The sequence below is a fragment of the Piliocolobus tephrosceles genome, chromosome 9 (genome assembly GCF_002776525.5).
Source record: "Piliocolobus tephrosceles isolate RC106 chromosome 9, ASM277652v3, whole genome shotgun sequence".
NCBI lineage: Eukaryota > Metazoa > Chordata > Mammalia > Primates > Cercopithecidae > Piliocolobus > Piliocolobus tephrosceles.
The window spans coordinates 125,461,322-125,486,704 of NC_045442.1; the positions used below are offsets into that span (position 1 = coordinate 125,461,322).

Here is a 25,383-nt window from a genome sequence, read left to right on the forward strand (position 1 = left end):
CCCGGGTTCAAGAGATTCTTGTGCCTCAGTCGCCCAAGTAGCTGGGATTCCATGTGTATGCCACCACACCTGGCTAATTTTTGTATTTTTTTTTTTTTTTAAGTAGAGACAGGTTTCTGCCATGTTGCTCAGGCCGGTCTCAGACTCCTGGTCTCAAGTTATCCACTTGCCTCGGCCTCCCAAAGTGCTGGGATTACAGACATGAGCCACTGCACCCAGCTGGAGAGACTGAAGTTTGATACCACGAGCTGAGGAACACCAAGGACTGTCAGCAATAATCAGGTTAGGAAGAGGCAAGAAAGGGTCTTCTGCGGGAGCCTTCAGAGAGAGCACAGTCCTGCTGATGCCTTAATTTCAGACTTCCGGCTTCTAGAACTGTGAGAGAATGCATTTCTGCTGCTTTAAGCCACTCAGTTTGTGGTACTTTGTGACGGCAACCCTAGGGAACTGATACGGAAGTCTTCAGGCAGAAGAAGAAGAATAGTACAAGCTGGAAATACAGATCTATGGAAAGGAAGAAAGAGCACAAGAAACGGTAACTACATGGGTAAAATGATGAAAACTTTTCTTATTTCAATACCTTTAAAAATACTTTAACAAAAAGATTTACAAATGTAGGGAGAGTACATAACATAAATATCAATAACATTTAAGAAAGCAATAGATAAAAGGGAGAAATGGAAGTATACTATTTTCAAGTCCTTGTACTATGTGTGACTGTGATGATATCTGTTGAAGGTAGACAGTGATAAGTTAGATGTATACTAAAAACCCTGAGGCAACCACTAAAACAACACAATGAAAAGTTATAGTAATCAACCAACAAAAGGCAGTAAAACGGAAAGATTTAAAATTCACTTCAATAGAAGGCAGACAGGAGAGAAAGGGTAACAAAGAACAGACCGGATGAAGGGGTTTTTTTTGTTTGTTCGTTTTAAGCAAGATGATGGATTGAAACCGAACCATATCAATAATCCTCTTTTTTTTTTTTTTTTTTTGAGACAGAGCCTCGCTCTATCACCCAGGTTGGAGTGCAGTGGTGGGCTCTCAGCTCACTGCAGCCTCCGCCTCCTGGGTTCATGCAATTCTCCTGCCTCAGCCTCCCATATAGCTGGGATTACAGGCATGCACCACCACGCTCAGCTAATTTTTGTATGTTTAGTAAAGACAAGGTTTCACCATGTTGGTCAGGCTGGTCTTGAACTCCCAACCTCAAGTAATCTGCCCGCCTCAGCCTCCCAAAGTGATGGGATTACAGGCATGAGCCACCATGCCCGGCAATAACCACTTTAAATGTAAATTGTCTACACATCCCAATCAAAAGACAAAGATTGTAAGAGTGGATTTTAAAAGCGAGAATAAACTATATCCATACATAAGAAATAAAAAATTAAAAGCAAAAAGATTAGAAACACTTAGCACAAGAAAGCTGGAGTGGTGCTACTAATATCAGATTAACAAATTTGAGAGTAACGAATATAACCAAGGACAAAGAAAGTCATTTCATAATGGTAAAAGGATCAATTCATCAGGAGGCCAGAGCAACCCTAATACTACGATTGTTTGGATTGCTATGTACTTAATACTAGAGCTTCAAAATATATCAAGCGAAAACTAATTGAACTGCAAAAGTAAATAGTCAAATCTGTGACCACAGTGGGAGATTTCAACACGCTTCTGTCACTCTCGGAAACAGGTAGAACAAGTAGACAGAAAAACCAGTAAAATATGGAGGACTTAAACAACATTGTCAAGCATTTGACTTAATTGAAATGTATAGAACCATTACCAAACAAAGACTAAACAAACATTCTTTTAAAATGCATAAGGAACATTTATCACCACAGGCTGTTTACCGGGATATATTTTTTTTAAGCCTCCACCTCACACCCTTTAGGGTGGCTGCTATCAAAAAGAAAACAGAGAATAACAAGTGTTGACAAGGATATGAAGCAATTGGAACTCTGGTGCACTGCTGGTGGGATTGTAAAACGGAGCAGCTGCTGTGGAAAACAGTATGTTAGATGCTAAAAAAATAAAATAAAATAAAATTACAATATGAGCCAGCAATTCCACTTCTGGGTATATACCCAAAAGTACTGGAAACAGAGTCTCAAAAAGTTTATAGCAATATTATTCCCAATGGTCCAAAGGTGGCAGCAACCCAGGTGTTCATCAACAGATGAAAGAATAAACGAAGTGTGGTACATACACATGATGGAATATTATTCAGTCTTGAAAAGGAAGGAAATGTTAACACGGGCTACAGCACGGATGAACCTCGAGGACACTAGGCTCAGTGAAATAAGCCAGACACGAAAGGACAAACACTGTTTGATTGCATTTATCTGAGCTCCTTAGAGTAGGCAAATTCACCAAGACAGGAAGTAGAATGGTCACTGCCAGGGGCTGGGGGAAGAGGAAGGAGGAGTTACGGTTTTGTTTTGTTTCTTTTTTTCTTTGGAGACAGAGTCTCACTCTCTTGCCCAGATTGGAGTGTAGAGGTGTGATCTTGGCTCACTGCAACCTCCGCCTCCTGGCTTCAAGCGATTCTCCTGCCTCAGATTCCCAAGTAGCTGGGACTACAGGCCCACACCACCACGCCTGGCTATTTGTATTTTCGTAGAGATGGGGTTTCACCGTGTTGCCCAGGTTGGTCTCAAACTTCTGAGCTCAGGTCATCCACCCATCTTGGCCTCCCAAAATGCTGGGATTACTGGCATGAGCCACTTCACCTGGCCGGAGTTACTGTTTAATGGGAACAGAGTTTCAGTTTTGCAAGACTAAAAAGTTCTGGAGAAGGATACTGGTGATGGTTGCACAACAAGGTGATGGTACTTAATGCTGCAGAATTGTACACCTGAAAATGGTTAAGATGGTGAATTTTATATTATGTGCTTTTTGCCACTATATATATATAATATATATAAAAAATATGTAATATATAATATATAAAAAATATAATATATAATATATATATTATATATTATATATTATATAAAAATATATAATATATAAATAAAATATATAATATATATTTTATATTTATAATATATATATAATATATATATATACTGCTTGACTCCGTTTATATAAATTTCTAGAAAATCCCAACTGCCCTATAGTGACAGAAAGCAGATCAAAGACTGTCGGGGGAAGAAGACAAAGGAGCATTATCTTGATTGTGGTTTTATGGGCGTGTACTTATGCCAAAACTTACCAAATTGTGTACTTTGAATATGTGCAGTTTTTTTAACGTTCACTAAACCCCCAATAAAACTCTTTCTCAAAAAATTACCTGTTTGAAATTCCTAGCCAGGTTCTGTTTTTTGGACTGGCCCCTGAGTGAATCTCTCCTGGCCTCACCAGCCTGCAGGTCCAGATGAAACTGTGCTCTTGGCAATAACCTGTACATGCACACACATGATCTCCTTCAGAGCCTGCAGACCCAGGTGAGGCCATATTCTTGATAATAACCTGTAAATACACACACACACACACACACACACACACACACTCTCTCTCTCTCTCTCTCTCTCTCTCTCTCTCTCTCTCCTTCAGAGCCTGCAGGTTCAGGTGAGACTGCGCTCTTGGTGATGACACACACACACACAGACACACACACAGACACACACACACGGTCTCCTTCAGATATTTTTAGGAGTCCTCGGCATCCTGCCAGCAGCCTTCCTGGGCTCCACCTATGGGAGGGGAACATGCTCCTCCTTCCCATTATATGTCGTATTTTATCACCTGGGCACTAAGACAAGTTAACTGTATCCTAGAGTCTCACAGAATCCTTTGTGAATCCTGCATCCCCAGCTTCTGCCCCCAGCTTTGCTTTCCACAAGGTTTTGACACAGACCCACGGAAGAATCTCTGAGACAGGTGCCAGGACGTCTTCTGCGTTCCTTCCTATTCTTCTCCCCCAGCCTCACTCCTCTAAAACTGCGACTAGAGTCACGGGTCCTGCCCCATAGGTTTCCCAGAGGTGCTCAGATCAATCCGAATTCTAGAGATGAACGCAGGTGGTCGGAAACCGTCCACGTGCCTCACGATAGGATGTAACACCATCTGTTAGGGCCTCTGAACTCTAGGCTGTTTAGGTGTTCATTATACAAATATTTAGCACCACCCCTTAAGGAAAACCTAGAAACAAGAGGCTCCATTGCTGTTGGGACAAAATGATGTGTAAAGTGTTACAGTGTGGCAGAGTTCCCACACGAAGGCTCCAGACTGTGTGCTCTGTTCCCATGCAACACCTCCAGGCAGACTTGTGAGAACAAAGTCACCAGGTGCTGCTCTGCTGGAACACTCTGCCAAGAACACTCCACCAGGTGCAAAGCCGAAAAGGTGGAGGAGCAGGAGACAGGCAGGAGAACTGGTTTCCTTCCCACCCACGCCGCTCTCTGCTGTCACTGTGACGGAAGAGAAAAGGAAAAGAGGGATGGTGAAGTCTGTGCCCCGCTGCTTCGCAATTTGTGGAGGAAGCGTAGGTTTTAATATGCAGAATCCATTAAATTGTGATACCCCCAAAACTAGGACAGTCAGGCTGCATTTTGGAAGCAGCAGCCAGGAGTACAAGTCCTGCCCATGGGAAGGAGGAAAAGCGGGAGAAAGCTTGACAACCCTCTGAGTTTCCCTCAGGCAAATGTGGCCTGAACGAGATCCAAATGTCCCCGCGTGTCCAACCTGTGAGGGATGACGAGCTGAGAGCCTGAGCAGGCACACCTCCCAGGGAATTAACAAGGGAGGGGCCTGGGCTCCCCACCGATCCCCTGCAGACCCGCAGGCAGCTGGGGCCAGAGCTGCAGGCAGGTATCCCTGCCAGGAACTGAATGGGCACCCGGGATCTACAGGTGCCACCCACTGGGAATCCTCAGCACCTGCAGACACCAGGGACAGAAATTGAGGGAGACCTGCCCGCCTCCCATATGTGGCCCATCGTAACCGCGCCAGGTCCCCTCCCCAGAGGGCTCCCTGGGTGCGGACCCCTAACAGTAGCTCTCTAAGGAAGAGGAGAATGAAATCCTACAGAGGTTTTTGAACCAGACTCTGACTGAATTAATGATTCACCTGACAAATTACTGAAGTAGACAAAGGGAAAGACACAGAGTGGATAAGGTTCAATCAAGAGCCCCTGGCAGATCAGGGGTTTGGAAGGGGAAATGACGTGTCAGGACTCTCAAATATGCGTCTCCCCCCAGGTCCTGCAAGGACCATCTGCCCACTCTACCCAGAAGAATCAAAGGGCATCTTTGCTCCACGAACCACAACTTTGGGTCTCACAGGCTTTTCTTTCCTCTTCTCCAATAGTTTCCCTGCCCAGAAATGTCTCAGGGTTAATCATTTTATTTTTTAATTTCTATTTTAGAGTTGGGGGTGCATGTGCAGGTGTGTTACATGATTATATTGCATGATGCTGAGGTTTGGACTTCTCATAAGGACGGTTAGTCATTTAAAATTAATAAACCAGCCGGGCACAGTGGCTCATGCCTGTAATCCCAGCATTTTGGGAGGCCAAGCTGGGAAGATCATTTGAGATCAGGAGTTCGAGACCAGCCTGGCCAACATGGCAAAACCCTATCTCTAATAAAAATAGAAAACTTAGCTGGTGTCATGGTTCATGCCTGTCATCCCAGCTACTCGGGTGGCTGAGGCAGGAGAATCGCTGGAACCCGGGAGGCAGAGGTTGCAGTGAACTGAGATTGCACCACTGCATTCCAGCCTGGGCAACAGAGACTCTGTCAAAAAAAAAAAAGAGAGAATTCTAAGGGCTAGCCATCAAACCTGACACTTGATATGCTAGAGGGACATTAGCGACCATTCTCTCTGGAGAAAGCAACCTGGCTGAGAGGATTATTGATTGTTGCTTCAAAATCCTATTTTAAATATGCCCCTACTAGATGGCCCGGCCATGCTTCTCCTAGAAAAGTTTCAGCTAAATTAAAACGTATATATATATATATATATATGTGTGTACACACACACAAATATTTGTACAAAAGTGTTCATCACAGCTTTATTTATTATTGCCAAAAACAGGAGACAACCCAAATGTCCATCAACAAATTATATATTCATCTTTTTTTTTTTTTAAAGACACTATTTCACTCTGTTGCCCAGGCTGGAGTGCAGTGACACAATGTCAGCCCACTGCAATCTCCACCTCCCGGGTTCAAGCAATTATTCTGCCTCAGCCTCCTGAGTAGCTGGGACTACAGGCATGTGCCACCATGCCCAGTTAATTTTTGTATTTTTTTTTTTCAGTAAAGACGGGATTTCACCATGTTGACAGGACTGGTCTCGAACTCCTTACCTCAAGTGATCCAACTGCTTTGGCCTCCCAAAGTGCTGGGATTACAGGCGTGAGCCACCGCACCTGGCCCAAATTATATATTAATCTAATGGAAGACTATTCCACAACCAAAGGGACAAGTGATGAATGCACACAACAGGCAGAAGTGCAAAACAAAATGCTGAGTAAAGAGTCCAGATGAGAGATCTTGTACCATACGACTCTATTTCTATGACTTTAGAGTAGGCAAACTCGTCTGTGGCAAAAGAAATCAGAACCATGTTTGACAGGGACAGAGGATAGTGTAGGAATTGACTGGAAAGGGACGCCAGGGATCTTTCTGAGGAAAAGGAACTATCCTATGACTTGATAGAGGAAAGGGTGTTTGCGTTTGTCAAAACTCATGTAAGCGGATCTTAATTTAAAATGTCAATGCTAGTTGACTATCAGAAGTATTTCATTAAATCTACGATGCTATAAATTATAAGATTCACCATGATTTTATTTACTCCTAAGAAATAAAGGGGAAAAGAGCATCACCACTAAAACTGCAACACACTGTATGCTATAAGACACACCTGATTTAGAAATGCTAAATGTGACGGTTAACATATGTTTTCGAATCAATGATCTTTAAGAGTTTAATCCTTTCCTTGCGTTTCTCTATAACAATCCTAAACTCATCACTCCCCACAAAACAGGTAGGTGCCCCAGGCCAGCAAAAAAGACTGAGATCTCAGGAAGACAAAAAAGAAAAGCACATTCATTATTTTCTAAGTATAATTCTTATAAAACAGGGATATCGGCCCACAGTTCTTAATTAACTTGTCTAAGTTCAAAGTCTGTCACTAATTACTGAACTGTTTTCATCTGATTACTAAAGAGACAAAGATACTCTTCAGCCCCGACTTTAGTGCAAAATTGTTCTCTTTACAGCAAACTGAAATCTGCGTTTATTACCTTTAGCTTCTGCTTGTGGAAATCTGTTTAGCAAGCTGCCCTTCTAGAATACAAGTCTCTAGATTACAATGGTTGGTGAACAGTGGAAAGAAATAAGTCTTTGAACTCAAAATTTATTTTTCCCCTTATTTAGCAGTGTGTCTGAGAAGGTGGAATTTACATTTATTTAATCCTAGGTCCCAGTCTCCTCTCTGTCAGGATGGATATTGCTGGTTACCGTAAAACACAGCTTCTTATTCCCATTGTGAGTACTGGCCCCTTCGTTATGCAAACGTGCAGCAGTGAAACCACTCTGCCCCTGAGGAAAGGGTGTAACAAGACCTTTAATCAATGGAAAGACCACCCTTCCAGAACTCACCTTTCAGCTTGCAGAGCTTCTCAGTAGGCAGTAAGTAAATTTCCAAAGGTACTTCCTGGGAAGAGGGAATCTGATACCCAGACCCCTTCCTTTGCGAGGCTCAACGTGTATGGAACTTCTCTAATATGTGAAGATGATCCCAATGAGGTGTGCTGATGGAAAAAGACATCACAAGTTACAACACACTGTGAGGCCACAAGCAATCTGTATTGGTGATCCAGGCCCAAAGCCAGGTCTTGAATATTTCTGGAAATGGCTAGAACTAGCGCAGCACATAAATAAGTCTGTTCTAGTAAACATGCACTGAGAGTGTTTCTATCAGTATCCAGCCAAGAGGATAAAAACCTTTCTATGGGCTAAGTGCAGTAGCTCATGCCTGTAATCCCTGCACTTTGGGAGGCAAAGGCAGGCAGATCACCTGAGGTCAGGAGTTCGAGAGCAGCGTGGCCAACGTGGTGAAACCCCATCTCTATTAAAAATACAAAAATCATCTGGTCACGGTGGTACATGCCTATAGTCCTGGATACTTGGGAGACTAAGGCAGAAGAATCGCTTGAACCCGGGAGGCAGAGGTTGCAGTGAGCCAAGATCACGCCACTATGCTTCAGCCTGGGCAGAGCAACACTCTGTTTAAAAAACAAACAAACACCTTTCTATGTATTTCAAACAGAAGGGGATTTAATACAGGCAATTGATTACAAAAGTTTTGGAATTTTTAGCAGAGCAAAAGGTGGGATTACCTACAGATCAGTGTCTAAAGAAAGTCCCTACTGCCCCTAGAGTTTGAGTTACAAAAGGTATTATTACCCAGAGCCTATGAGCACATACTTGCTGCTATGGCTGCTGTTACAGCCACCTCTAATACCAGGGAAGTGGTGTTCCTACCGATGTTGAGGAGCCTAGAACTCTACGATCCTTCTAAATTTGCTGCCAGGAGCAAAATGGCTTGTAGATTCTTCCTACTTACAATTTTGTGTTATTGAGCAAAATCACCTGGTAGTTTTCCCCAATGTAGTTTTCAGGCTTCTAGACTGAGCAGTAACAGAGAGTATATGGAAGGACTACTATGGGACTTAATACCAACAGTCAATATCTGGCACAGGAAGAATGGTTGAATGTGAGTGAACTTGAGTGAAACTTCATTGAATTCTTGGAGAGGAAATCACCAGGGGCATCACTACAGTAATGACAGAGACGTATCAGGCCCTTCCAAAATTATTTTCAACAATGACACTAGGCCGGGCGCAGTGGCTCACACCTGTAATCCCAGCACTTTGGGAGGCTGAGGCGGGCGGATCACGAGGTCAGGAGATCGAGATCATCTTGGCTAACATGGTGAAACCCTGTCTGTACTAAAAATACAAAAAAATTAGCCAGGCGTGGTGGAGAGCGCCTGTGGTCCCAGCTACTCGGGAGGCTGAGGCAGGAGAATGGCATGAACCTGGGAGGAGGAGCTTGCACTGAGTGCAAAGTGGGGAGGATCCCTTAAGCCCAGGAGTTCAAGACCAGCCTGGGCAACATAGGGAGACTGTCTCTTAAAAAGAAAAGAAAAGAAAAAGTTTTTAGAGAAAAACCAAAAAACCAAAAGTAACGACAAACAACATTGATGTTCTCCTTCACATTCAATAAATTCAAAGACAGACAGACCAGGCTGGTTTGGTCCTTCTGGCGAGTCCCTGGACTCACCCTCTTTCCATCTTGTTCCTACTCTATGGATGGCTTGTGGCTTCCATTTTCAAGAATCCTCATGGTCCAGTATGACTGCTGGGGCTCCAGTCATTATGGCTGCATTCCAACCAGCAGGAAGGAGGAAGGGTTTAGAGTGGCACATTTTCTCCTTTCAAGGCCATTTAAATTAAGTCACAAGATGCAAAGCACATCTCTTGTTTTCATATTTACTTTGCATCAGTAAACAAAATTTGCCTATTGCTTTTGGGAGAACATGTAGAGAGAGTTTCTGAAATAGATGAACCTTCTTTTAGGTCTAACAGTCTTCCCTAGCTGAGCCACCTCAGTCTACCAAGATCCAAATTCTAAATCTGTTTTTGGAGCCAGCTGTGGTGGCTCATGCCTGTAATCCCAACACTTTTTGGGAGGCTGAGATAGGAGGATCACTTGAGACCAGGAATTTGAGACCAACCTAAGCAAAACAACGAGACCCTGTCTCTTAAATTTTTTTTTAATTAAACTAAATTAAAAAGATAAAATCTAGTATTGGTTATGTATTTTGGAAGCAGTTTCATTTTGAAGCCTGTTTATTTTATTTATTTAAAGCAGCTGTGTTGGGTGGTTTTTTAAAACTACTTTATGACAGCTAGAGGAATAATTTGGGGAAAAAAGAGAGAGAGAAATGACTGTAACTCCAGAGAAATAAATAAAATAGTTTTAGGTTCATAAATAGTTTATGTTTCAACTTAGAAGCCTATAAATTTTTACATTAAAAAAATTATAACATCTGTAAAATGTTATACCTCGTAGACATTTTATTTTTAACATTTTAGGTCAAGGACTCTTGAAATAATTAATAAATAATTATTTGTCAATTTGAAAAAATGAGCTGGGTATGGTGGTTCACGTCTGTAATCCCAGCACTTTGGGAGGCCAAGAAGATGGATCACTTGAGGTCAGGACTTTGAGACCAGCCTAGCCAACATGGTGAAACCCTGTCTCTACTAAAAATACAAAAATTAGTGGGACGTTTTTGCGTGCTTCTGTAGTCCCAGCTACTCAGGAGGCTGAAGCAGGAAAATCACTTGAACCCAGGAGGCGGAGGCTGTAGTGAGCCGAGATTATACCACTGCACTCCAGCCTGGGTAACAAAGTGAGATTCTGCCTCAAAGTAAATAAAAAATAAACAGGAAAATAAAATAAAATGAAATTCATGAACCAAATTCATTTCAAGTAAATTAAATATTTTTGATTTTCTAACACGGTAGGGGAACAGAAACACTTCTAATAGTTGCCTGGGCCAGGAGAAGATGGCTATGGATTCGATGTCGCAAAGGCTATGGCTTGACTTTGACTTGCATGGGATTTTGATTTTTTTCTTTTTCTTTCTTTTCTTTTCTTTCTTTTTTTTTCTTTTGAGACAGAGTCTCACTGTCATCCAGGCTGGAAGTGCAGTGGTGCGATCTCCTGGCTCACTGCAACCTCCACCTCACAGGTTCAAGCAATTCTCCTCCCTCGGCCTCCTGAGTAGCTGGGATTACAGGCATGCATCGCCACACTGGGCTAATTTTTATATTTTTAGTAGAGATGGGATTTCATGCTGTTGGGCAGGCTGGTCTTGAACTCCTGACCTCAAGTGATCCACCCACCTCAGCTTCCCAAAGTGTTGGAATTGCAGGTGTGAGCTGCTGTGCCTGGGAGGATTTTGGTACTTTTTTCTAAAACTATAATCACTATTTATAAACTGGGAGATTTTACACAAGGACCTATAATTTCATAGTCTCTTCAAAAACTGAAGATATGCTGGCACAGTGCCTCATCCCTGTAATCCCAACACTTTGGGAGGCCAAGATGGGAGAATTGCTTGAGCCCAAGAGTTCGGCACCAGCCTGGGCAACATGACAAAATCTGGTCTCTGCAAAAACACAAAAATTAGCCTGGTGAGGTGGCGTGCTCCTGTAGTCCCAGCTACTTGGAAGTCTGAGTCAGGAGGATCATGTAAACCCAGGAGGTAGAGGCTGCAAAGAGCTGTGATCACACCACTGTACTCCAGCCTGTGCGACAGAGCAAGACCCTGTCTCAAAACAAAACAAAAAACCTAACGAAAAACATGAGATAGTAGACATGCATTGCTCTCTTATACCCTACCAGAGCTGGCAGCCCACTCCCTCCTGTCTGGTGCCCCCGACTCTGTGGCCTGTACCCTGTAGGCATTTGAGTTTGCGATTCCCAGACACATCTTGGGTTTACATTTTTTTAAACCCTGACTTTCTATCACTCTCTCCTTTCATTTTATCCTGAGATCATTAAGAGATGAACCAAAAAACCAAGGTGAAGGCAGAAAACTCTTTAAAGATTTCCCTTCTCCCAGATTATTACCGGGAGGTAAGGAAGGTAGAGGAGGGGTTGGAGATGGAAGAGAAAGGGCAACCAATCTTCGGTGAGGTGAGGGAAGAGACTGGTGGGCAAGAGGCCACGCTGTGCTCTTAGGAGGATGATGGCAGTAGGGGAATTACAAACAGGAGGGGACATTAAGCCACTTCCTCTTGGGGCAATCCGCTTCATAGTTTTACTATCTTAGTTGGGCATCGTCTTGCTGTAAGAAGGGACAGCAAGAGACCTGGAACATTGCTCCCAGCTGTTGGGACTTCCACTCAGGGTGGGGTTTTTATCCTCACTATCTGTTCATGGGACCTCCCTACCCGCCTTCTCCCGACTCTGGCATTCTGCCTGGACAGATGGCCCTAGCTTAGTATCACAGATAAATGTTTCTCCAGACACTCTTCAGCCCCTAAATTGTACTTAACATTTTTAGCTAACAACTTTCTCTACAATCACCTTAGATAGTTTACCAAGGACAACGTATTACAGAGTATCTGTTGTATATTTCATATCTAACATGTATTGAGCGCTTATTACATGTGAAGCACTCTTCAAAATGCTTTTGTTGACTCATTTAATCCTCTCAAACACCTTATGGTGTAGGTTCTATTATTTCCATTTTACAGATGAGGAAAGAAAGACACTGAGAAGTTAATAACTTGCCCAAAGGAACCCATTTGGAGATAGATATATAAATAAATATATAGGTATAGATGCACACATACAGACATAAAGCATACATAAATATAAAAACCAGGCTGCACACGGTGGCTCGCACCTGTAATCCCAGCACTTTGAGAGGCCAAGAGAGGAGAAGCCCTTGAGGCCAGAAGTTTGAGACCAGCCTGGGCAACATAGTGAGACCTCATCTCTACAGAAAAAAATGTTTTAATTAGCTGGGCATAGTGAGCATGCGTCAGTAGTCCTGGCTACTTGGGAGGCTGAGGCAGGAGGATTGCTTGAGCCCAGGAAGTCAAGTCTGCAGTGAATTATCATCGTGCCACTGGACTCCAGCCTGGATGACAGAGCAAGACTATTATTTTTAAGACTTATGAAAACCTATCTCATAATTCTCATTCACAACATGTGATCCTCAAAAGCAGATATTCACAGGGCTCCTGCATAAGAGGTGCAAGGTATTATAGAAATAAGAAAGCAAAAAAAGAAATAAGGTAGAAAATAAAGAGGGGCTTCTGACAGTGAGTGGTGGGTGTAATTCAGATGTTCTTGAAGACTCAGAGAGGGTTGAAATTGTGCAAAGCCGCTGTTTTATTCACATGACATTATTTATTGTTGCCTTCTACATGTGCACAGTGCCAGAAACAGAGACTAATGGCCAATAAAACACAAAAACTGGAGAGAATGTGCTTCCAATTAAAAAGTACAATTGCAAAACAGCTTTGAGTTCAACAACAGGATGGGCGCAGTGGCTTATGCCTGTAATCTCAGCAATTTGGAAGGCTGAGGCAGGTGGATCACCTGAGGTCAGGAGTTCGAGGCCAGCCTGGCCAACATGTTGAAACCCCGTCTCTACTAACAATACAAAAATGAGCCAGGCATGGTGGCACATGCCTGCAGTCCCAGTTACTCTGGAGGCTGAGGCTTAGGAGGCTTCGAATTTATACAATTGGGTGAATCATCAAGAAATAGATTGGTCTCTTGGGAATTTTTCCTTTCAAAGATTCATCACAGGAAAAAAGAAAGTGAAGGGTGATTTTCCCTGAGAGCAGGCCAGTTTTATCTTCTAGAATTTGGGGTTTTCTCACCCCAGGGATGCAGTTCACTGACTGTTCATGTGTTTGATGTTCATTTGTTTATCTGACTGCAGGGTGCCAGGGAGACTGACCAAATAGGCAATTTTTTTTTTTTTTAAGAGGAAGAACAAGGCTAATTAAAATAATCTGGCTAGATTGTCAGTGAGGATAAGTGGATATGCAAAAAGTGTTTGGGAAGAGGTTAATTAGAGATTAACTAACTAGAGGCGAGTAAGGTGGGTTTGCTGAGGACAGAGGGCAAGGTGGGTCTGGGCAATGACTGTCTTAGTAGTGACCAAGGCCACCCAGGCCCAGGCCACTTCCCTCTATTTTTCCTGGGTGTTGGTACAACCCCAGAGAAGGGAAGAGAAGTATTTGCCACAGCAGGGAGTGGAGGGAAAAACAGTGTTCGATTTTTGTTGATCTTGTCAAGTGGAAGCTCAGAGCCACATCTGATATAATTTATAAAAATAAGGAAATACGATGTTTTTTCTACTTGAATATTGAAAAGCAGTTCCTTCTTCTGTACCTATACTCTTAAGGAAACCCCTTCTGTCAGTCGACTCATTTTCTTTCATTTTCCCCACTTCAGTCTCACTGCCTTGAGGTCTCCAGGTTGGCTGCAGCAATTGGATTCCCTTACAGGGACCTCTACAGACTAATTGGCCCTTGTTCCTAAGTCAAAAGCCAAGTACACTATTACTAGGTGACCATTAGAAATGCATCACCTCGGCCGGGTCCAGCGCAGTGGCTCACACCTGTAATCCCTGCACTTTGGGAGGCCAAAGCAGGAGGATCTCTTGAGTTCAGGAGTTTGAGACCAGCCTGGGCAACATGGAGAAACCCCGTCTCTACAGAAAGTACAAAAATCATCTGGGCATGGTAGTGTACACCTGTTGTCCCATCTACTTGGGAGGCTGAGGTGGAAGGATTGATTGAGCCCAGGAGGTCTATGCTATAGTGAGCCGTGATGACTCCACTGCACTCCAGCCTGGGTGACAGAGTAAGACCCTGTCTCAAAAAATAAAAATAAAATGAAATAACATGGTGAATTGTATGTCATATGAATGTATCTCCATTTTAAAATTTAGGATTCTAAAGCAAAAAAAAAAAAAAAAAAAATCCCTTAACCTGGGCTCTCTTCTTCCTGATGTCTCTGTCTACCATCCTCCCCTCTGCCTGGCCCCGTCTGCCATCCTCCCCTCTGCCTGGCTCCCCTCCCCAGCTGAGTCCTCTGTCTGCATCTTGCCCACAGTCTATGGCCAAAGACCCTGTCACTGGGACTTTTCTTTCCTGAGCCTGAGCCTCAGCCTCACCTCCAGCTCTGTTCTGAATGGTAACTGCTGAGCTGATCCCCACCCTGCATGCATCCCCTGTGAGAAGCCCCAGAACGACCTTCACCTGAGTCTCTCCTGAATGGTGGATGCTCAGCCAAGGAAGCCCCCTCTTCCCAAGCCATCTCATTTCCTTTGGTCTGAGAAAACAGATACTGGACTTTGCTCTCAAAAATAATGACATCGTGTTGTTATGAGTTGAAATGTGTCCACCTAAAAATATATCTTGAAATCCTAACCCCCAACCCTCAGAATGTGACCTTATTTGGAGATAGGGTCTTTTTTTTTTTTTTTTTTTTTTTGAGACGGAGTGTCACTCTGTCGCACAGGCTGGAGTGCAGTGGCCGGATCTCAGCTCACTGCAGCCTCCACCTCTGGGTTCAAGCAATTCTCCTGCCTCAGGCTTCCAAGTAACTGGGACTATAGGTGTGCGCCACCATGCCCAGCTAATTTTTTGTATTTTTAGTAGATTCAGGATTTCACCAGGCTGGCCAGGCTGAACTTGAACTCCTGACCTCGTGATCCACCCCCCTCGGGTTCCCAAAGTGGTGGGATTACAGGCATGAGCCACCACACCGGGTCTGGCGATAGGGTCTTTACCAAGACAATCAAGTTAAAATGAGGTCACTGGGATGGGCCCTGATCCAGTATGACTGGTGTGCTTATAGGGAGACAGAATTTGGATGTCAACATGCACAGAGGCAGGATTCTGGGAAGAGACACAGGGAGAGCACAGCCGTGTGGCAGGAGCAATGGCAAAGGAATGACAAGGACAGCTGGCAAATGTCATAACCTAGATGCGGCCAGGAAGGACTCTCCCCTAGAACCATCAGACACCTGCTGACACCTTGATTGCAGCCTTCCAGCCTTCGGAACCATGAGACAACAAATTTCTGTTGTTTCAAGCCACGCTGTGTTTGGTATTTTGTTGCGGCAGGCTTAGGAAATTAATACACACAGAAAAGGCCAGGCATGGCTGAAGTTTGGATGGGAGGGTCACACGTTCTAAAGAGACTCCCATGCTGCTCCTAAAAAGGACCAAGCTGGCTGGGCACGGTGGCTCACGCCTGTAATCCCACCACTTTGGGAGGCTGAGGCAGGCGGATCACGAGGTCAGGAGATCGAGACCATCCTGGCTAACACGATAAAACCCTGTCTCTACTAAAAATACAAAAAATTAACTGGACGTGGTAGCGGGTACCTGTAGTCCCAGCTACTCAGGAGGCTGAGGCAGAAGAATGATGTGAACCCAGAAGGCAGAGCTGGCAGTGAGCCGAGATCACGCCACTGCACTCTAGCCTGGGCGACAGAGTGAGACTCCATCAAAAAAAAAAAAAAAAAAAAAAAAGGACCACGCAGCAGCTTGAATGGATCTACAGAGAATTGCACTGTTTGCAAAAGCTGACCTCGAAAGGCTACACACTGGATGATTTCATTTATATAACAAACATTCTTGAAATGACAAAGTTGCAGAGATGGATAGCATCAGTGGCTGTCAGGGCTTAGGGAAAGGGGATAGAGACAGATGGCTGTGGCTATAAAAGGGCAGCACAAGGGAGCCTGGTGTGCTGACTGCCTTACCTCTTGGCTGTGGAGGGGCCACAACCCAACCACCTATAATGTGACAAAATTGCTTAGAACTACACACACACACACACATGCATGTAACACTGGCAAAATTCGAATGTCTATGTGTTGTATCCATGTCAATTTCCTGGTTGTGATATTGTACTTTAGCTATTCAACATACTACCATTGAAGAAAGCTGAGTCAAGGGTATACAGGACCTCTCGGTATCATTACAACTACATGAGAATCTCCACTTATTTCCAAACAAGAAGTTTTTTTAAGATACCATCAAGTCACATCAATTTAACCCAGGAAAGCAGTCCCTATGGAATATGGATGAAATTAAGCATAATTTCCATCTAAATATAATTCAAGTGTTGGATCCTTTTTTTAAGAAGTAACTGATTATCGGAAATAAAAATTCAAAATTTCATCTGGATGAACAAACATAAGAATATTCTTTAGAAAGATAGCAAAGAAACCTCGAGGAGTGGGAACTTATGAGGCAGACCATCTCCTGCAAGACTTGAAAACATTACAGAGCTGTAATAACTGGCAGAGACTGTGGAACAGAGTGAGTATCCCAGCAATGGACTAATTATCTAAGTGAAAATAATTTATGGAGACAATATTTCTAAAAAGTTAAAAAAAAAAAAGAGCCTTTGAGTGTACAATGGCATTCTAAATCAATAACTGGCCTTGGTCTTTTCCAGTTTCCTGTTAAAACATTCAATTTATGCAATGAGGGAAAGTCTAGACCAGCACTGGACACTACCTGAAGCTTTTAGGAGTTATGGCAGAAAATAGCGCAGATAATAGAGGAGTATAGCAGGGTGTAACACTATCTAACAGTTAAAATTAATGACCTACCACTACATGTATCAATGGAGAAATTAATGCTAAGGGAAAAAGAAAGTTTTGAAATGACATGACATGCAGGTTGAGTCTCCCTTATCTGAAATGCTTGGAATGTGAAATATTTCAGATTTCAGATTTTTTCACATTTTGGAATATTCACATATACACAATGAGATATCTTGGGAATGGAACCTAAGTCTAAAGATAAAATTCATTTATGTTTCATATGTACCCCATACACATAGCCTATAAACTACACATAGTTTCATACAATATTTTTAATAATTTGTGCATGAAACAGTTTGAGTCTATTGAAGACCCAGAAAGCAAAGTTATCGCCACTGTAGTCACCCACGTGAACATCTACGGATGATTGCCATCACCAGCATTCCTGACTCTGAATTTATGTGCTACCTTTATAAGCAATTGTTTTCTTACACTTATTCACACATGAGTACTTAACAGTAAAAAATATGACATAGCATTAAACCAGTGAAAACATAATGTGTTCAGGGTCACTAAGCAGCCCAGTGGCGTCATCAGAGCCCTGAATCAGTTGACGGACAACAGCAACCATGACAGTGGGCTTCCAGCTCCACCTATGATGCTGTGTTCTGATTAAAAGATTACTGTAGGCTGGGGTCGGTGGCTCACGCCTGTAATCCCAGCACTTTGAGAGGCCAAGGCAGGCGGTTCACCTGAGGTCAGGAGTTTGAGACTAGCCTGGCCAACGTGGTGAAGCTCCATCTCTGCTAAAAATACACACAAAAAATTAGCTGGGCGTGGTGGCAGGTGCCTTTGATCCCAGCTACCAGCTACTCAGGAGACTTAGGTGGGAGGATCACCTGAGCCTGGGAGCTCAAGGCTGTAGTGAGCTGGGATCATGCCACTGCACTCCAGCCAGGGCAACAGAGTAAGACCCTGCCTCAAAGAAAAAAAAAAGGAAAAGGTCACTATAAGCTAAACCTTAAGCCTAGAGCCTAGCTGCACACGCAGAACCCTGGAGAAGTCTCTACCCTCAAGGCAGGAGTTCGTAGCTAATAGCTTCTTAGGCTTTTGGTGCCGATTGGCTGGAGATTGGGGAAGCTACATCATGAATAAGGGGCTTTTGTTCTCTTTCCTGGGCTGAATCGGGCAGCATCAACTTGTAACCATCTGGCCATCAGCTGGTATCCTGTAGGGTGGCTTATCTTGCAAAAGTGCTAGGTGCTGACGCAGGAGAGTTGCAAGCAAAAGGAGACTCTGCAAAAGGATTCTGCAGGGCTTCACACAAGGGGACAAGTTGGTCCAGTGTCCTCATCTTGCTTATCCTGCCTCAAACACAAGACGTTCTAGTCCTTCAATGAGCCCGTGGCATACTTTCATCATGGCGCCTGTAGGTGCTTGTTCTGCAGTGATAACAGCATTATCTTCATCATCACTGTTACCACAAGCACCTTGGTTCAGAACCGTTTTGCCATTGTTCATCATCGGTCAATGAACGAACAACTGGAGCCTCAGTATGGATGTTAAAAACTTGTATATCCACTTCTTCCAGCATGCTGACACACTCTGAAGGTATATTTTTTTGCCTGTGTAGGGAGGTCAGACACCATTTTTTCTCCCACTTCACGTATGGAATGCTTCCACGTCATCACCTTGTTCATCGTCATCACTGAACATAGTCGCAGACCAGAGGTTGTGCCATGCACACATGGCTATGTCGTTAGTCTCTGTGTTCCAAGCATTAGAAACTGCATTGGCATCTTTCATGCTAAATGCCTTTTGAAAACTTCCACACTCACCCCTCTGTTCACTGCTGCTAGCTTGCAGTGTTCCCATATTTACTTTCCATTGATATCCATTGACCTAAGGATACCCTAGTCACATGGCTGAAGTAATGAAGTCACGTTTGGAAGAAAGCCCATGGCATAAACATTACTTTTAATGAGAGTTTCAGCTGGAGGATGAGCAGAGCGGTTGTCAAAGAATAACAAAATCTTGCAGTCGTCATCCAGTCCACCCTCCCTACAGTGACACAAGCCACTGGTACAAAATGTTTGTGAGACTAATCAGCAAAGATGTCCCTGATGATACATGTAATCTCAGCTACTCAGGAAGCTGAGGTGGGAGGATGGCTTGAGGCCAGGAGTGTGAGACCAGCCTTGGCAACATAGTGAGACCTCATCTTTAGAAATAAATAAATAAATAAATAAATATCAGCCAGGTGTGGGGTGCACACCTATAGGCCCAGCTACTTGGAAGGCTGAAGCAGGAGGATTGCTTGAGTCCAGGAGTGCAAGGATGCAGTGAGCTATGGATTACACCACTGAACTCCAGCCTGGGCAATGGAGTGAGACGTCATCTCTAAAAAAATTTTAGAAAAAGAAAAAAGAGGCCAGGCGCAGTGGCTCACACTTGTAATCCCAGCACTTTGGGAGGCCGTGGTGGGTGGATCACCTGAGACCAGGAGATCGAGACCAGCCTGGCCAACATGGAGAAACCCCATCTCTACTAAAAATACAAAAATTAGCCAGATGTGGTGGTGGTCACCTGTAATCCCAGCTACTTGGGAGGCTGAGACAGGAGAATTGTTTGAACTGGGGAGGCAAAGGTTATAGTGAGTCGAGACTGTGCCATTGCACTCCAGTCTGGGCAATAAGAGTGAAACTCCGTCTAAAACAAAAAAAAAGACCAGGAGCGTGGGCTCACCACTGTAATCCTAGCACTTTGGGAGGCTGAGGTGGGTGGATCACCTGAGGACAGGAGTTCAAGACCAGCCAGGCCAACATGGTGAAACCCTGTCTCTCAAAAATACAAAAATTAGCTGGGCATGATGACGGGTGCCTGTAATCCCAGCTACTCGTGAGGCTGAGGCACGAGGGGTATCTGCAGACCTTTGTGACATTTTCTTTTTTCTTTTTTTCTTTTTTTTGAGACAGAGTCTTGCTCTTTCACCCAGGCTGGAGTGCGGTGGCGCGATCTCGGTTCACTGCAACCTCGGCCTCCTGGGTTCAAGCGATTCTTGTGACTCAGCCTCCTGAGTAGCTGGGATCACAGGCACGTGCCACCACAGCAGACTAATTTTCATATTTTTAGTAGAGGGGTCTCGCCATGTTGCCCAGGCTGGTCTTGAACTCCTGAGCTCAAGTGACCCACCTGCTGGGATTACAGACGTGAGCCACTGCACCCGGCCAACATTTTTAACAATATCATTAGACCAGAGAGCAGAGAATAAGCAAAAATATCACAATGAGAAGTGCACAGGGGCAGGCCTTGGCTCCATATGGGGGATTGTGGGGACCTGTCATGGGTGTGTTCAACCAGCACACATGCCATTTTACCACCCTTTGTGTGTGTGCTTGCATGGGGGAATCTGGGTGTGCACAGAAAAGATATCTCTCAGCTGAAGGTGGCTGGGAGAGTCTTTTTCCCTTTGGGGATGCTGAATAAACAGTGTGTTATGTGCCTGTGTTTTGATTGCAACCCACCCCACACGAGATCAGGTGTGGAATTTTCCACTTGTGGTGTAATGTCAGAGCTCAAAAAGTTTTGGATTTTGGACCATTTTGGATTTTGGATTTGGAGATCAGGAGCGCTCAACCTGTATGGTACTATTCAGATGACTTTGAGTCTCTTTCTATCGCCCAGGCTGGAGTGAAGTGGAGCAATCTCAGCTCACTGCAACCTCCACCTCCCAGGTTCAAGCAATTCTTGTGCCTCAGCCTCCCAAGTAGCTGGGATTACAGGTGCATACCACCACATCCTGCTAATTTTTGTATTTTTAGTGGAGATGAGGTTTCATCATGTTGGCCAGGCTGGTCTCGAACTCCTGACCTCAAGTGATCCTCCCGCCTCAGCCTCCCAAAGTGCTGGGATTACAGACGTGAGCCACTGCACCCAGCCTTATTCATATGAATTTTTTAACATGTAAACCATACTGTCTGTTGCACATGGACATACACATGGAAAAGGGGTCTAAGAACGCCTGGGAATAATGAGTACCAATTTCAAGAAACATTACTTGCGAGAAGGTAGAAGACAGAGGAAGAGAAAGATGCAGGAATACAAAGGGGCTTCAACTTTATCTGTAATTTTTTTTATTCCAAAAAATATCTGAAGCAAACATTGAGCGACATATTAAGATTTGACAGGATGAGGCCATAGGCTCATGGATATCCACTATATTTATTGATTGCTATACTTCAAAGTATGTTTGAAATTTACATTGTTTAACAACACATATATATGTAATGAAATAAAGTTCTTTTAAGCATACCAAATTTAAAATTTTATTTTCAAATTTTAAAATGTACTTTTGGCCAGAATGCAGTAAAATGGATACTTTTTAACACGATGCTAGTTAGAAGGTATATTAATACAAGACTTGGAAAGCAAGATAGAAATATTTGTTTAAAAGAAAAAAAAGCCTTTAAAAATATTCCCTACCAGTTGACTCAATAGTTCCACTGTAGGAAATCTATTCTAAACAATGTTAAATTCACAAGATTTTGTAGAAAGATATTTATGACAATGTTATTTTTAATATTAAAATAATAGAGGGGATGTTAAACTATGATAATCTGCAACCATTAAAAACTTTTACAAAGAATCTATAAGAATGGAGAAATCTCTACTTCATAAATGTTCATAGAATAAAAAATGCTCTATTTTATACATGGCATGCTCAGACTGCATTCAATAAGGCCTGAATATATTTGACAATATTAAGGAATATTGTTAATTTTTAAATTTGATCTTATCATCTTGCGATATATTCTTAAGTATTGAGGGAGATTGAATAATGTGGGATTTCCCCAGTTGGAATAAGGGTGGCTATTCGGCTTAGAAAAAAGAACGGACCTTGTGTGGTCACTGCCACATGGTAGGTTTATTATTCTTTCTACTTTATTATTATTATTATTATTTAAGAGACAGGGTCTGGCTCTGTTGCCCAGGTTGGAATGCAGTGGCACCATCATAGCGCATTGCAGCCTCAAACCTCACTCCCGGGCTTAAACAGTCCTCCCGACTCAGCCTCCCAAGCAGCTGGGACTATAGGCAAGTGCCACCACATCAGGCTAATTTTGTTTAAAGTTTTTATAGAGATGGGGTCTCACTGTGCTGGCCGAGCTGGTCTCCAACTCTTGGGCTCAAGCGATCCTCCTGCCTCTGTCTTCCAAAGTGCTGGGGTTACAAGCGTGAGCCACCGCATCTGGGCTCTACTTTTGATATTTGAAAATGTCCATAACAAAAGAAGCTTTCACAAACGTGAAACACACAAAATGTTGACTACTGATTATATTTACAGGTTGGATCTAAGTGGGATTTCCAATCCTCTGCATTCCTTTGTTCAGTATGTTTTACATTTATGCCAATTTTAAGCTTTTTAGGGAAAGAGGAGCAAGTACAGTCATGCCTCACTTACTAATAGAGATAGTTTCTGAGAAGCTTGTCAGATGATTTCCTCATTTGGCCAACATCACAGAGGACTTACACAATTTGCATGGCATAGCCTGCTACGCACTGAGGCCACACCACACGACCTAGCCTGTTGCTCTGAGACTGCAAAGCTGTGCAGCACCAAGCCTTGCTGAATACTGCAGGCACCTGTAACACAGTGGTGAGGATCTGTGTCTCTAAACATAGAAAAGTTACAGTAAAAACACGGAATTATAATCTTATGGGACCACCGAGGCACATACCAGCTGGCATTAACAGAAAGGTCATTAGGCTCAACATGACTGTAGGAAAAGCTTTCATCTACTCTTTTCCCACTGTGTGCGTGGGGTGGGGGAAGGGGGATGTATAACAACCTACGTTTTTACGCCATTAAATTCTTTTGATTGTTTTATTTTATTTTATTTTACATTTGAGACCGAGTCTCACTCTGTTGCCCAGGCTGGAATGCAGTGGCGCGATCTCAGCTCACTGCAATCTCAGCCTCCCGGGTTCAAGCAATTCTCCTGCGTCAGTCTCTGGAGTAGCTGGGATTACAGGCACCCGCCACCACGCCCAGCTGATTTTTGTATTTTTAGTAGAAATAGGGTTTCACCATGTTGGCCAGGCTAGTCTCGAACTCCTGACCTCAGGCGATCCACCTGCCTTGATCTCCGAAAGTGGTTGGATTACGGGAGTGGTCACTGCGCCCGGTCCTAAATTCTTTTATTTAACTTTTATTTATTTTAAGTTTAGGGTTATATGTGCAGGTTTGTTATATAGGTAAACCTGTGTCTTGGGGGATTGTTGTACAGATTATTTCGTTTTCAAAGAGAATTTGCAAGTATGTCACAAAAGCCTCATAAACACGTCGTGAGATTTTAAGAGACAATGACCGAGGCTTGGAGATGTCTCGTCCTGTCCAATGTGACCCCCAGACCTGAGAATCTGCACTTGGGAGCTTACAGACCCAGTTCTCAGGCTTCACTTGAGACCCCAAGAAAGAAAAACCCCACCTGCCAAAGAGGGGGATGGTAGCCTGGAAGAACCTAAGGAAGCGAGGCGCAGAGTTGAAGCACTGTGGCTCCTCTCCCCCGTCACCCCACTCGGCCCCCTGTCCTTCTAATATGAGGCATTTTCTGGGGGAGCAAAGCTGCAGTAGGAATTCGGCGAAGTGGCAGAGCTGGGACCCCAGCGGGCGCCGGGCGCCGCGGGAGCCAGCAGGTGGCAGGGGCTGCGCTCCGCCCGGGCCTGAGTGCACCAGGCAGATGCCAGCGCCTCCGCACCGCGGCGACACCACCGCCGGCACTCACCCAGGCTGGCAGCTCGGAACCGAGCGCAGGGCCCCGGAGAGAGACCAGGAAAGTCGAAGGCGGAGCAGCTGGAGGCGACCCGCGCGGGGCAAGGTCGAGTGGATCCGAGCCGCAGAGGGTTCTGGAGAGAGTCTGCTGTCTGATGACTTTGCCCACTCTCTCCGCGGTGGGGACACCAGACCCAGTGCACACTGGAGGTCCCGGAGCACGAGGAGCGCGGAGGACCGGGAGGTTCTCGGGCTTGCGTGGGTAAAGTCCTTGGTCCCCACCGAGCACGGCCCGTGCGTCCCGGGGACAGGGGTGGCTATGCGGGGCCGCGGCGGTCCGCAGGGCTCCTTCGCCAGCAGGGGTGGGGACGCTGAGTCACGGATCTGTCACCGCTCTGCACCTCTCGGAACCCTCGGGGGCCAAAGCAAAAGCGAAAGCGACTGCGCCTGGCGGGGCCGCAGGTCCCAGAGCCGCGCTCGCCACCTCCCCCGGGCCTGGGCAGCGTTCGCCGGGGCAGTCCAGCAGGGCCCTGTGGAGTTGCGGCCATGGCCCCGCGGCGGGCGCGCGGCTGCCGGACCCTCGGCCTCCCGGCGCTGCTGCTGCTGCTGCTGCTCCGGCCGCCAGCGACGCGGGGTAGGGAGTTGGGAGCAGGGGCGCCCGGGCGGGACCCGAGAGGGGGCCGGGGCGTGGAGCTGTAGGGAACCGGGCTCCCCATCTCCCCCGGCCGTGCGGGGCGTCGGTGCCCTCGGGAGCGCGGTGCGCGCAGGCCAGTGCCGGGGAGGGGGCGCGGCGCCCGGCAGGAGGGACACGTGCCGGGAGCCGGGGTCGCAAGAAGAGCGCCGCCGCTGCGCCCGGGTCACCCACGTAAGGGAGCGGGCGGTCAGGCTGGGGTCTCCGAGGCCGAGGTCAGGAGCAGTTCTGCGAAGCCCCCTTTGGCCACCGGAGCTCGGCGCCGGCAGCGTCCAGCAGTTGGGAGACACGGGCGAGTGCGCTTCTCCCAGGCGCTGGGACAGCAGTGCGGCTGTTGCACCGCACGCGGTCCTCGGAGGGGTCCGGGAGAAACTACCCTCCCGACTCCCAGGCAAAAGTAAATTTTGTCAGTGGGAGCTGGGAGGGTGGGGAGGAGCTGTGTCCCGGGGGGAAAAGCGTCGGGCAAGTTGCGCACTTGGGGACCTGGAAACAACTTCCAATTCTTAAACGATCAGGAAACCAGCAGAGGCCGTCGGGATCGGGTGGGGGTGGGGGTGGGGGCCAGCCTGGAGTCTACACTCGCATGAAAAGGGGGAAGAAATCTGGTGATCGCTTGTATTCGAGAAGAAAGCGGGTCGCGGGGCTCTGATCTTGGCAGGGAGGATGGAAAGAGCGATTCCTAGGGGTTTTGTACCGGGAGCCAGAGAAGGAGGAGAAACGGTAGCTGGGTCTAACGCTATCCTTGCCAGCGCTTCTTTATCTTTTTATAGTCAGGGAGCTCTTGGAGGGTCTG

General features: G+C 45.2%; 1 protein-coding gene and 1 long non-coding RNA gene across 7 annotated transcripts in view; one reads left to right on the forward strand and one right to left on the reverse strand.

Annotated features, from left to right (window-relative positions):
* Nucleotides 1-167: 167 nt before the first annotated feature.
* On the reverse strand, nucleotides 168-24,481 carry LOC116418927. The gene is made up of 3 exons (XR_004229139.1): nucleotides 23,913-24,481; nucleotides 7,617-7,768; nucleotides 168-504 (listed from the first exon to the last, which is right to left on the reverse strand). It is a non-coding gene; the product is annotated as an uncharacterized LOC116418927 (long non-coding RNA).
* The window catches only part of IL15RA (interleukin 15 receptor subunit alpha), a 37,034-nt gene continuing 35,820 nt past the window's right edge, over nucleotides 24,170-25,383 (forward strand). For 3 of the 6 annotated variants that reach the window (XM_023230561.3, XM_023230559.3, XM_023230562.3), the window contains exon 1: nucleotides 24,170-24,533. In XM_023230561.3, coding sequence (XP_023086329.1) covers nucleotides 24,446-24,533 — 88 coding nt within the window. In that variant the 5' untranslated portion in view covers nucleotides 24,170-24,445. The remainder of the gene's footprint in view (nucleotides 24,534-25,383) is intronic. The other 3 variants (XM_023230563.3, XM_023230558.2, XM_023230560.3) reach the window with 3 other exon arrangements.